General features: G+C 43.3%; 1 protein-coding gene and 1 long non-coding RNA gene across 12 annotated transcripts in view; one reads left to right on the forward strand and one right to left on the reverse strand.

Moving 5' to 3' along the window:
- The window catches only part of FAM184A (family with sequence similarity 184 member A), a 107,134-nt gene extending 101,192 nt beyond the window's left edge, over window positions 1–5,942 (reverse strand). For 9 of the 10 annotated variants that reach the window (XR_013381635.1, XR_013381648.1, XM_077901215.1 and 6 more), the window contains exon 1: window positions 5,769–5,942. Coding sequence is in view for 7 of the 10 variants with exons in the window: in XM_077901215.1 (XP_077757341.1) it covers window positions 5,769–5,927 (159 nt within the window). In the remaining 3 variants the exon portion in view is untranslated. The remainder of the gene's footprint in view (window positions 1–5,768) is intronic. The other variant, XM_077901223.1, reaches the window with a different exon arrangement.
- LOC144315942 (uncharacterized) overlaps window positions 5,294–13,791 on the forward strand; it is a 63,110-nt gene continuing 54,612 nt past the window's right edge. The window contains exon 1 of one of the 2 annotated variants that reach the window (XR_013381679.1): window positions 5,294–5,772. This is a non-coding gene — a long non-coding RNA (uncharacterized LOC144315942). The remainder of the gene's footprint in view (window positions 5,773–13,791) is intronic. The other variant, XR_013381687.1, reaches the window with a different exon arrangement.

The following is a 13,791-nucleotide window of genomic DNA, read 5'->3' on the forward strand; positions in this document are numbered from 1 at the left end:
CCCCGCTTCATGCTCTAACGCTGTCTCTCTCTCAAATGAATAAAATCTTTAAAAAAAAAAAAAAAAAAGTAATTCAATTCAGCCGAAATGATCTAGCATTAACCCAGAAGAATAGCTGATACAGTCCTCAGGAATATTTACTAACTCTACTGTATAACAAAATCACTTGGTACAGCATCATTAATATCACCACCACCACCATCAATAAATATTAAGCTTTTATACTATGCACAATGTATTCATATTAAAGTTACATGAAAAATAGTCTCTACAGATGAGGAAATTACATTTAAATGAGAGAAACAAGAAATATTTATAAACAAAATAAACATTATTTTACAAATCTGTATTATTAAGTATCAACAAGAAGTAAGACAATAAACGTTACAGTAATTCAGAGTTAAGCAAACCTAACAAGGCCTAGGTTGTTCAGGGCAGTTTATTATTTGTTTCTTTGGGGGCTGGGGGGCAGGACATAAACTGAGTACTAAAAGAAGACTTTTAAGAAGGACTTGATGCTGAGCATGGAGCACACACAGAAACTCCTGCTCTTTGGAACCTTATAGCCTACCTTATACTAGTAATGTCAGTTAGTGATGGCTAGACTGAACTGTATCAAAAGTACAATCACCTAAGGAGGCAATGGATGAGCCACTAATGTAACAAGATATTAAAAAGGAAGTTTCTATTGAGAACAAAAGACAACTGACATTTTAAAACAAGTGCCAGAATATTCTCAAAGTTTAAAAAAAAAAAAGGCAGTCTAAAGAGAAGAGTCTTGAAATGTGCTACCTCCTACACCCAGTATTAGTGAGAAAAGTCTCAAAGAGGTTACAGAGCAGTTTTGGAGAATGTTTCCTTGGGGACAGCTACAGGAACAAGTATCTTGCCTTCAAGAGAAAGGACAGATGCTTGCCACTCACCTAAGGCCTGGAGGAAAAGGTTTTGATGGGACTACTTGAAGACCTTGATATGTGTCTCAAGCACTTAGAAGAGCACACTGAAGTGGCACCTGATTCATCCTTGAAAAATCTAAAGAATGAGAAGCTGGATGAAAAGGCATGTGAGAGAAAATGAGAGATGCTGAATTTGGACCAGTACCAGAGTCTGCCTGAACACAGAATGAATGCTCCCTCTGGACCAACGTGGGCCCTGTGGGAAAGACACAGAGTAAGCCAGGGTGGGATCATCTGGGCCTATCCAAGAGGGTTACCTGACGTGGAATAGATCTCAGCAAAATAAACACGAGGGCCCTGGCAGATCAAAGAAGCTGAGGAAGAAGTAAGAACCAGCCAGAATACAGATGCATTCTCACTGTCAAGCAACCTGAGGAATCCTGAGCAATGAGGGTGGGAGGTGGAAGATGCAGGACTGAAAGAATGAGCTTTAAATGTGGGTCAAATCCACAATAGCACTGAAGCTAAATCACCATGCACTGTTCAAATAAAGTTTGCTGCCAGTCTTTTCCCTCTTCCCTTCTTCCTTGTCCAATGAGGGGGGGAGGGGTATTAAACTGTGATTGGCAAAACAAAGCAAGAAGAGTAGAAAAGCCTCGCCAGAAGAAAAAAGTCAATGATGCCCCCCTTCCTCAATTATCTGCTTCCCCCTTACAATAAATAGGCAGAGCTGGGAATGGACATAGGAGGCTAGCTGCATCCTTAACGTAGGTTTGGCTTGGGGGTTTTATTCCTTGGCTCTGAATATTTTACTTTTATTTTTAAATTTTTAAGTAATCTCTACACTCAACGTGGGGCTCAAACTTACAACCTCAAGATCAAGAATACCATGCTCTTCTAACAGAGCCAGCCAGGCATCCCAGCACTGGACATTTTAATAATCAAATTGAGACTTCTCCTATTTAATTACTGAAGGACAATTCATATGATCTAAAAGCAACCAGAAAAGTCAAGTTTTTCTATGGGCAGAGGATGAGCCAGCCTCACAGAGTAAACTGAAAGGGACAGTGAGTAGCACACAAAAAAAGCTGTTTTATAATTACTTTCCACAAGTTTTGCTATTCACTCTAACGCACTAAAGAAGCAACACAGTGGAGTACTTCTCTAAGTACACAAATACAATCCCACTAAACATAACTCAACCCATCCAACTTCTTTGCCTATCCTGAGATGGTTCAGCCATTAACAATCCCAGAAACTTGCCAAGACATGACTCAAGAATCTAACAGTAATTCTTAAAATTTAGTAAGAGTAGCCTAAATAGGGCAGCCCCATTGACCCAGTGGTTTAGCGCCGCCTTCAGCCTGGGGTGTGATCCTGGAGACCCGAGATCGAGTCCCACGTCCTCGGGCTCCCTGCATGGAGCCTGCTTCTCCCTCTGCTTGTGTCTCTGCCTCTCTCTCTCATGAATAAATAAAATCTTAAAAAAAAAAAAAAAAAAGAGTAGCCTAAATAGAACAGATTCACTTTAAAAGGCAGGGACTGTGTCTTGCTCTCTGCTAGATCTCTAACACTTAGCAAAATGTCCCTTACATAAAAGGTGCTTTAAAAACCACTACTGGTCTCCTTTCTAGGAAATGGCTGCTATGTTAAGTTCTAAGGAAACAGAACCTGAACAAATATGTCTGCAGCTGAGATGGCTTTTTAGTTAAAAATATACTGAGTCTTACTAGGTACAAAATTGTAATACAGATTACTTTCATCCATATCCTTTCCTAGCTATCCAAGTATCTGAAAAATGCATGTATTTTCAATACTGTACTACAACAATGTGGAATACATGGGAAAACTTTAAACTCTGGTACTCAAATAGAACAATTACTGTAAATATTTTTAAAGAGTTTCCTAGAAAACTCTCAAAAGAACTACAATATAACAATGCTATTAAATGCAGACTAGTTTAAAAAGGAGCATTTTAAAAATATATCATCCAGTATTTTACTAATACTTTGTTGCCACAGATTCTCTTTCAGTGACAGCCTGACTTAAGAGCCTTAGAAAGTTATAGTATAATCACTCCTCTTTTAAAGATTAGGAAACTGAGGCTCAGAATTTAGTGACCTGCCCTAGGTCATATTACTAGTAAGCAGCAGAACAGGAGTTTTAACTCAAGACAGATTCCCAAGCCATGTTAACTATAATGTTGAAGAGCTGAGTACTACTGACTCATTTCCAAAAGATATAAAATCCTATTTTAATGTTTATGTCTAATTTTGAAATATAAGCTAAGCTTCCAATCTACCTCTACTGATGTGAATTTATTACCAAGCTCTTCACGAGTGAAAATTCTATGCAGTAGATACCAGTAAAGTTTGTAAGAGTTGACATATTACTCGTGAGATCATTCTTATAGTATAGTATTTACAAGAAGTGTACATGACTGTAAAATTTGACAGTCTCCAAAATAACACATAAGGGAAGCATGCCTTATTGTATGCTTCAGAAACTAACGGGTGTTGGCTGCAACAGAGTCCTATTATCTGATGATTTCATTCTCATATCTTAGTAATAAATGCAAGAGACACGGGTAGGAGCAACCCTAGATATTCCAGTAGAATTCAGTGCTTCTCAACATGGAATGAGCCCTCATACCTCCCGGGGAACATATGGCAATGTCTAGAGACATGTGTACTGTCAAGATGGTGTGTGCAGGTGTGGGGTGCTACTGGAATCTACAAGGTAGCACCAGGAATCCAGGAAGGCTGTTAAACTCCTATAATGCACAGGGTAGCCCTGCCTGCTCCATACAAGGAATTAGACAATTCAAAATGTCAATAGTGCCAAGGCTGAGAAACTTTAGCACAAGGGATTAAATGTCTGAGGTATTTAGCAGAGGAGTGGCATGAGTTTTCAGAGATTGTAACTATGAACACTAAGTCAAGAGTCCAAGTAACACTTAGTAAAGATTAGGTATAGCACTCAAGCCTTGATGAGCACTGGTATGGGGGCAGCTTCTTGTCTCACTAGATTTAAGGTGGGTAAACAGAGAATATGATAGCTTCTAACAGTACTCTCAAATTTAACAGTTGTGCTGAATTTTTTTTCTGGTAAAAAAGAACAGAATATTGAAAAAGCATCAGTAAAAAAGAAAAGTAGTTTACTGGAGAGATGAGAAACCTCGTTACACTGCACACAGTTCCACTACCAACTTCTTGAGTGTTTCTGTTACTTACAGTAGGAATCTAGAGGGTTACAATTTACAATCAGAACAATGAGTGTTATGTACACACCATGAGAAAGTCAGAATACATAAACATCCACGTACGCCATTCTGAACATCATTATTCTGAAGACTAAACATGATTTCAGGAAACCTGGTTTTGAGATCCCAAATGTATAGTTGCCCTGATGGTATACTATTGTTCCTTCTTGGGCCTTCCTTTCTCTGAATATCGAGACCATCTGTCACAAGAGGAAACAGTAAAAACCGGGCACATAGCGAGCTCTGAGACAGCGTGGACCTAAAACAAAAATCAGAAAACAAAATTCCCCCCAGTGTTGCCTTGTTCGGGATGGCTGAGTTTTACCACTAGGTACTTGCTCCTATTCCTTTGCTCTTCTGGTGAAGCCCTCACTCCTCAGTTCTTTCAGGTTACTTTTCATTCTACCCTTGATCACATTTCTTCACAAAAACCTTATTTTTTACCAACTCTTTCCAGCCCCATTTTACTTCCATTTCTTTTTTTTTTTTTTTTTTTTTTACCAACTCTGTTTTACTTTACCGTCTCAACAGCCTCAACTAGTACTGAAATTACAGAATGGGAATTTGGGAGTTGAAAAGAGACTTCGGGGCAGCCTGGGTGGCTCAGCGGTTTAGCGTCTGCCTTCAGCCCAGGGTGTGATCCTGGAGACCGGGGATCGAGTCCCACCTCAGGCTGCCTGTGTGGAGCCTGCTTCTCCCTCTGCCTGTGTCTCTCATAAATAAATAAAATCTTAAAAAAAAAAAAAAAAAAAAAGAAAAGAAAGAAAAAAGAAAAGAGACTTCAGGGTTTACCTATTTAGTAAACGCCCAGGATGCTCACCTCTCATCATACCTAGGCCACTAACAAGTGGTTAGGCGACTCAGCTTAATTAAACACATTAAGATCGCCTCTACTAACTTTCAGACACCAGGGATCACCTGTTCGCAGTTAATGGGGACTGAACGATTGCTCCTGAGATCTAAGCAGAGCAATAGAATCAATCAGTCGGTCTGAATCGCTCTTGCTTCGCAAGATACCAACTCCTTCTCACCACAGGCAGCCAGTTAAGTAGAAAGAGGCTCACCATTCTAAACTACCCTTGACCAAATCTGCTGGCTTATATGCGCTTTGAAAATTATCTTTTGACAGATCCAAACATTTAACGGAGTGCAGACACGATTCATCTAAGAAGCCTTGCCTGACGTTCTGTCAGAATTAAGGAATGACTCATTAGAAATCTCCCCAAATGGCACGCAAGGTGGGTCTGACCCTCCTACGTGGCTCAGGTTTATTCTCCCCCTAAGCGCGTGACCGGGGTGGAGGGGTGGGGGGAGACGGCACTGATTTAACTGGGCAGGTCCTGGGTCACGTTGGGTCGAACACGGTTCTGTACTTCATCCGGCGGAGTGAAGGCTCGTGGAGTCCGGGCAGGTGCAGGAGCCCGAAACTACAGTGACTTCTCGTCGTGCGATAAGCGGCGTGGAGAGATCCTCATCTGCAGGTCCCGCGAGCCCAGCCCAGCCCAGCCGCCGGGGCGTCCGGATGGCCAGGGACGTCTCCGGGGCTCCCGCCCAGTCTGCCGGGGTCTTGGGGGCCTCGCGGCCGTGCCACCCCGCCGCCGCCTCCTTACCTTGGTGAGCTGCGCGATTTTCTTGCTCATTTTCAGGTGCAGGTCCTGGCTGTAGTCCAAGCCGTGCCCCGCCTGCGCCGCGGCGGCCGGCGAGGGCGCGAATTTGGCCGCCGCGCCGCCGTAATGCTGCGGCTGCCAGCTCGGGCCCGGGGTCGCCATCTTCCCGGCAGACCCCGGCCGGGGCGCAGCTCCTCGCGCTCCGGGGGCACGGCGGGGCGGCGGCGGCGGCCGGGGGGCAAGGCCCGGGGCGGCCGCTGCGGGACCCGACCCCCGGCGCCTGTCGGCCGCGGCCGCCCTCCGGCCCGCGACGCCCCCCCGGGTCACCCCGGTCCGGGGACGGGGCAGCCCCGCCGGGCCGAGGCCGCGGACCACAGGGGCGCGGGGGGGGCGGGCCGCGGTGCACGGCCCGGCCGCTCTCGCCCGCTCTTCAGCTGACGCCTGGCGGGGGCGCCGAGGGCCGCGCGGCCCCGCAGGTCCCGCTCCCACCTGGCACCACGGAGCCGGCGAGACCGGCGCCGCCGGGGCTGCGGAGGGAGGAGGAGGGAGGCGGGGACGCGGAGGAGGACACGGGAGCCGCGGCGCCGCCGTTACCAGGGCGCGCGGGGGCGGGGCGCGGGGCGCGCGGGGCGGCGACGTCATCCCTGCGCGGCCAAGCCCCGCCCCTCGCGGCCAAGCCCCGCCCCCCGCAGCCCCGTAGCGGGCGCTGCGCTCCGGGAGGCCCCGCCCACAGCTGGGCGGGGGGCGGGGGGTCCTGGGGGGGTCCGCGGGCCCCAGCTCCGGCGGGCAGCCCCAAGTCCGCTAGCGAGGACGGGCTGCGGTCCCTCGGGTTTGCAGAGCGCGGGCCGGTTTGCTGAGGCTTTCCACGGGCAGCCTCGCGCGCGGGCGGGGGCCGAGTGGCTCCTGCCCCAGGCGGGCGGCGAGCTCCGCTCCGACCCCCTCCCTCCCAGGGCCGGCCTCAGCGCTTCGGACTCGGGCAGTGCAGTAGCCCGGGACGCAGTAATCCCTGCCTTGCACCTTTCGGACTCCTACAAATAGGATGGTTATTTGCAGTGTGCTTGGGCCGACCCGTGCCCTCTGCACATCGCGAGTGTCGGTGTAGGGAGACAGCACACGCCTCATCAGTTAGTATAGCGCTGCACCCCAACGTTTCCCCCCAGCCTTAGCGGAGACGGAGGCAATTATATACGAAATCGAGTTGGCTGGAAGTAAAAGGGAGAAACAGAAGATGGAACACGATGCCAGCTCCTTAAGGATTTGGGGCCGGGCCAAAGTGTGTCATTACTTGTGCATTTGCACCTCTCTAAATGTGTTATTTCCTAATGAGCTTCTCCTCACATCCCTACCACCCCCACCCCCGTAAGTCAAATGATTTATTTTAAGTGTATCCTGTGTTGAAGCAAATAAGTCGGGTTTTGGAGGTTTTTTTAGATTTTTATTTATTTATTCATGAGACACAGGCAGAGGGAGAAGCAGGCTCCATGCAGGGAGCCCCACGTGGGACTCGATCTCGGGTCTCCAGAATCAGGCCCTGGGCCCAAGGCAGGCGCTAAACCGCGGCGCCACCCGGGCTGCCCAAATAAATCGTTTTAGGACAATCTTAGCACAAACTTTAAAAATGTAGAATTGTACCTATTTTAAGACTCTTTCTCTCCAGGCAGTTTTGCAGAACTGAATTCCTCCATGTTATCATATGTGATTTCTCTTTAGCCTGCAACTAACTAAATCATGGTATAAATCTGAGATTATTAACAAATCCAGCTGGGACCCAAATTATCATTGTCTGCTACAAAATCTAAACCAACAAGGTGAAGATTGAATAGCATCATGAAGTACTTCCAGAATTCTTGGAATTCCAGAAAGGAAGAATGAAATTGGCCACATCTTATCCCAGATGCTAGGTACTCAGCCCTTCTATAACCCCCATCTGCCATAGGCCTTCCAGAAAATAAGTTGTCTAGTTCCAAGGTTCTGAATGGAGCAGATGGCCAGAAACAAATATGCAGATTTTGCTCTGTTCTTAAGCTCTAATAATTTAATGAAATTAAAGAGAATTAGGAGCTAGTGTTATTTCATCAAATTCTAGGCATAGAAGATTCACAATCATTTTAGAACTCTTATATCCTTTACATTCTAAGCAGAAATATATGCTCAAAAGACTCCTTGTTAAATTTTTATAGCTAAGTCTTGCTAGGGCAAAGAAGGTGTTTTTGGTTTTGTCTCTATGATATAGTGGAAAGAATATAATACTGGAAATAAGGAGACCATGTATAGCCTCAGCTGAGTCACTGAACCTGTTTGCCTCCTCTGAAACAAGACAGTATTTAGCGGTCTCTTCCCTCTAACTTGACAATTAGAGCTTGAGGCCCTGGTTTACACTGAACCCTATCACATGAGGTCCTGCCATCAACTATACAGCATAGCCCAAGAAGAGCCTTTTCCTAAATACTATGCTCACAAGACACCCAGTGTCATTCCACGAATTTAATATTTTTGTCCTACCACAGAGGGATAACACAGGTCATCTGGTAAAGAATGCTATTCAGTTATAAGAAATAAACATAAAGAATACACCCTAGAATCTCACCTTTTAAAAATCCGGTAAAGGAGGTGTGCAATAGGAGAGAAAACAGGAAAAGCTAGTTAGGCAAGAAATCTTTATTTAGTACCTGTTTCCCTCACGAGACTGTTTATCCAGAAATATCTATTGAATGCCCTTTGTATGCTAGATACTGCTGCGTTAGGTGCTGAGATTGCAGTGTTGTCAATAAGCATGACTAAGAATCTGACTCTGTCCTCAAAAAGTTAGCCATCTAGTGGAAAAGACAGACCAAGAATAAGGTGCAACGCAACATGGTGTTAAAGGAACTCACAAGAGGGGCACTTAACCTTGCCTGAGGTGTCAAGGAAGACTTCACACATACAAAGGCAATAATTGCACAGATTTCTGAGGGAGGAGTTTTTCAGCCAAAAACAGGTAGTAGATACACGGATTACAAGCTCTGAGGATAGCAAGGGCAAAGCCCTGAAGATGAGAGAGAACATAATCCACTTAGAGACAGCAAGTGGTACCCTATGGCTGGAGCAAAGAGTTTGATGGGAAGTCAAAATATGAGATAGAGTAGGTATCAAGATTATTCATAGGGTGTGTGTGTGTGTGCACGCACGTGCACTTATTGGCCTTGATAAGGGTTGAGTTTTCACCCTGAAGGCAATAATGAGCCACTGAAGGGCTTTGTGCAGGAGAATGAAATAATCAGATTTGCACTTTAGTAACGTAATTCTTGTGACTATGGTAAATGGATTTCAGAGGCAACTCTATGGGCAGGGAGACTAGTTATGGGGCTATTGCACTTATTGAGGTGAGAGAGGATGAAACATTGACCTAAACTATGGCAGTGGAAAAAAAGGAAAACAAATGGATATATCTGAAACATCCATAGGGTAGAACAGACAAGACTTTGAGGCTGAGGAAGAGAGAACGGTCAAGGGTGCCCCCTGAAACAGCCTAGAGGAGGGACAGGTGGGGAAAGTGATATGTTCAGTGTAAAATATGTTACCTTTGAGGTACCTGTGGAAATCCAAATAAAGATGTTCAGCTGCAATGCGGTATAGAGTAGGAGAGGTAATATAGTAATCAAACCTGAATACAGCAGGGGAAGGTAAATATTGCTTACAAAAAGAGACTGGAAGCTATTGGTATATGAAAAAAAGCATCTGTCTAGGCAGGTTGTTATCTATGACATCCTAGAGCTTCTCTTTGAAGACGAGTCATAACCCATGGGTGGAAGCATCAGGCCAAAGGGAACAATATGAGAGACATGGGCTCATAGTACTGCAGGGGTAAAGGCTGGTGCAGAGGAATAGTTACTTAAAGCACGTAGAAGAATAAGCTGGAAATAAAAAGAATTATTGGAACAGAAGTTCAAATCCAAATCCATTATTTTATACATATCTGAATATATATAAAAGATTGAGTTGTACAGATTCTCAAAGCCAATTACTAGTAGAGCTAGAATTATGACCTAGATATTTTAAGCCCCAGTTCTTTCCGGTTTACTAAACAATAGTTGAAAGCTATTTATAGGGGAATCTCTGTTCTGATATACTTTGACTAGAAATTTCTTATTCTAAAGCACCCATGCACTGAGATTTCAATCACAATTTATATTTGGAATGATGTCTCCAAGGCCCTCAAATTCCCTACACACTTTCTAAATTGTTAGAAATGTTTTGGGGAGGGAAGAAGAAAGCAGTTGTGGTGGCTATAAAGGCCGAGTTAATGAAACTTCCATGGCTCCTTCCAGGAGGGGCCCTAACTAGTGATAACATGGTTAGAAGATTTAGTAAAAATTTATGAAAATAGCTTTTGTGTATTTTTCTCTCAAGTTTCCCAAATTATATATACTTCAGACTCCAGAAAACCTAGATTATCCCAAGCAGCAGTATATAAAGAATTAATACTGGGATTAAAATGTGAGCTTAAAACTTATTAGGCCAAAAGCACAGGCAATAAAAAAAAAAAAAAAAAATGGCGACATTGGGCTTTGCCAAAAGTAAAAACTTTTGTTCATCAAAGGGCATTATCGACAGAGTAGAAAATCATCCCACAGAATGGAAGAATATATTTGCAAATTACATATTACATAAGGGAATAATATTCAGAATTTATTTAAAAACTCTTTTAACTCAATAACAACAGCAAAATGATCAGATTAAAAACTAGCCATAGGCACCTGGATGGCTCAGTCAATGAAGCATGCAACTCTTAATCTGGGGGTGTGAGTTCAAGCCCCATGTTGGGCATGGAGATTACTTTTTAAAAATGAGCAAAGGACTTAAATACACACTTATCCAAAAGACATGTACAAATGGCCAATAAACACATGAAAAGATGCTCACGACCACTAATAATTACAGAAATGCAAATCAAGGGATCCCTGAGTGGCGCAGCGGTTTAGCGCCTGCCTTTGGCCCAGGGCGCGATCCTGGAGAGCCCGGATCGAATCCCACGTCGGGCTCCCGGTGCATGGAGCCTGCTTCTCCCTCTGCCTATGTCTCTGCCTATGTCTCTGCCTGCCTCTCTCTCTCTCTCTCTCTCTCTCTATCATAAATAAATAAAAATTTAAAAAAAAAAGAAATGCGAATCAAAACCGCAATGAAATACTACACACCCATTAGAATGGTGGTTATAAAAACTCAACAAAACAGAAAATAACGAGTTTTATGTGGAGAAATCGGGCCCCTTGTACATTCCTGGTGGGAATAAAAAATGGTACAGGTGCTGTGTTAGACACTATGGCAATTCCTCAAAAAATTACACATAGCATTACCATATGATCTAGCAATTCCTCTTCTGGGTATGTACCCAAAAGAATTAAAAGCAAAGATTCAAAGAGATATTAGTACACCAATGTTCGTCAGATAATTAGTACACGTTATTAACATAGCCAAAATATGGAAGCCCAAGGGTCTATCGGCAAACGAATGGATAAACAATATGTGGTATATATTATTCAGCCCCAAAAAGGAGGAAAATTCTGACATATGCTACAGTATGAACAAACCTTGAAGACATCATGCTAAATGGAATAAACCAGTCACTGAAGGACAAATAATGTATGATTCCACTTATAGGAGGCGCCTAGAGTAGTCAAATTCAGAGACTTAGAAAATAGAAGGGTGGTTGCCAGGGGTTGAAGGGAGGTGGAAATGGGAAGTTATTATTTAATGGGCACAGAGTTTCAGTTTGGGAAAATAAAAAAGTTCTGGAAGTCGATGGTGGTTATAGTGGCACAGCAATGTAAATATACTTAATGCACTGAACTGTACTTTTTAAAATGGCTAAAATGGTATATTTTATGTTGTGTATATTTTACCACAATAAAAAAAAAGGACACTGATTTCTTCAATGAGAGTTTCCCTCACTACCTTTGGGAAATTCATTCCAGAGAAAAGATAATCAGAAAATACTGTTCCATCAACCAAGGATCCATTGAATGCTTTCTTTATAGAGTGAAATTCATTTCCCATACCAGGCCAGGGTTAGCTATAGAGGGCATCTAGATATGAAGTTTGAAAGATGGAAGAGGTCAGAAAATGCTCTTCTTTCTGTTTTCCCTTTCCTATACTTCCCATTTGGCCCAGAAGAGTCATAGAATTCAAATAGTCAATATAGAATGAAACAACTGAATATCTACAAAAATGCCATATAAGGTTGGGCTGGGCAGGTGCTCTCCAAGGAACCTTGTCTCTTCTCTTCTACATTGCATCGTTAAGCCTCTTAGGAACATTCAGTACTTGAATGAAACTTAATCTAAGGTCGTGCAACCAGGCTTTATAGCATAAAGGACTCATAATCAATAGAGACTGTGGACAAGCAACTGAACTCTTGGAATCAATAAACACACCAGATCTCTGTAAAACTTCACACAAGGAACCTTTTTTTGGTATTAAATATTTTCCAAGTGACAACCATTCCTTTGGTACCAGTCTCTAAGTATAATGGTGAGTATCAGGGGCACCTGGTGGCTCAGTGGTTGAGTGTCTGTCTTCGGCTCAGATCATGGTCCTGAGGGTCCTGGGACTGAGCCCCACATTAGGCTCCCCACAGGGAGCCTGCTTCTCCCTCTGCCTGTCTCTACCTCTGGTATGTGTCTCTTATGAATAAATAAAAAAATCTTAAAAAAAAAAAAACAAATGGTGAGTATCAGAATCCTTTTATTCCAGGACTAATTGTGCCACTAAGCCAAGTCTTTTTCTTCATCTGTCAAGTTAGGACATTGGACTGAATGATCTTAGGGTTTCCTATATTTCCCACATACTACATGCTGAATCATTTCATATTTTTAAAAACACATTATTTTATTATACTTATTTGGATATATTACAGTCATTTGTGTGCCAACTCTCACATTCACCTCCTAACACACCCAAAGCATGGTACACAATATAATCCCAAATAAGGTTGTAGATCTATCTAGATAAGTGGTAGACATTACTGTAAAGGAGTTTGTCCTTCATTGATGTCTTGGCCTGTGTTCCTTTCACTTTATCTCTTTGTTCCTTTCTCATGAGTTTAGAAAACTCATTCTGTCACATTAATTAATGGAAAGTGGTATAATACGGCTAAAATGTTTGATGCATAAAAAGTGTTCAATATATGTTTGCTTCCAAATTTTGGTTAATTTCACTTTCTCCACCAATACAATTATGAGCTTTTCCTTTATGAACAAAACCAACCCTTTTTTATAAACATAATCAACCAGTAACTAACTGGCTTATTCATTGTTTGGGTTCCTCAGAAAGCAGACTGACTGAGGTAGTTTATTTGATAGGTAATCTTGGGAAGCAGAGAAACTGAGAGAGATAAGAAGGATAAACCAGGAATGCCTGGGTGGCTCAGCGGTTGAACGCCTGGCTTTGGCTCAGGGTGTGATCCTGGTCTCAGGATTGAGTCCCACATCAGGCTCCCTTTGAGGAGCCTGCTTCTCCCTCTGTCTATGTCCCTGCCTCTGTATCTCTCTCTCTCTCTCTCTCTCTGTTTCTCATGAATAAATAAAATCTTTTATTTAAAAAAAAGAAGGAAAAGCCATTCAAGAACATATTATTGAGCTAGCTACTGCATTGATCAATTGGAACTCAATTTTACTAAGAACTCTACAAGAAACCATATAGAATGCATCTCAGAATTTTCCTGCCCAGGGACAAAAGGCTGATGCATTTATTAACTGATTCCCTTCACTTATTAATTGAGGGCAGCTTTCAGGGGAATCAGTCCATCATATGTCTGGTTACTCCGTGTAGGCTCAGCGAGCTTCTGTGGCTTTGGAGAGACTGTTGTGTCAGGGAGGCAAAAAGATGCCATCGGCACTTAGAGGGGAACTGTCCAACAGCTCTGCAGCTGAAATCAAAGAAAGTGTCACAGGACACACAAAGAATCTGTTACCATCTATCATTTAAACTTTTCAGATCCATTTTTGCCCTATATGCAAATCCATTAAGTCATCAATTCTTTAAGGTCATG

Source organism: Canis aureus, chromosome 1 (assembly GCF_053574225.1).
Source record: "Canis aureus isolate CA01 chromosome 1, VMU_Caureus_v.1.0, whole genome shotgun sequence".
In the NCBI taxonomy this organism is placed as follows: Eukaryota; Metazoa; Chordata; class Mammalia; order Carnivora; family Canidae; genus Canis; species Canis aureus.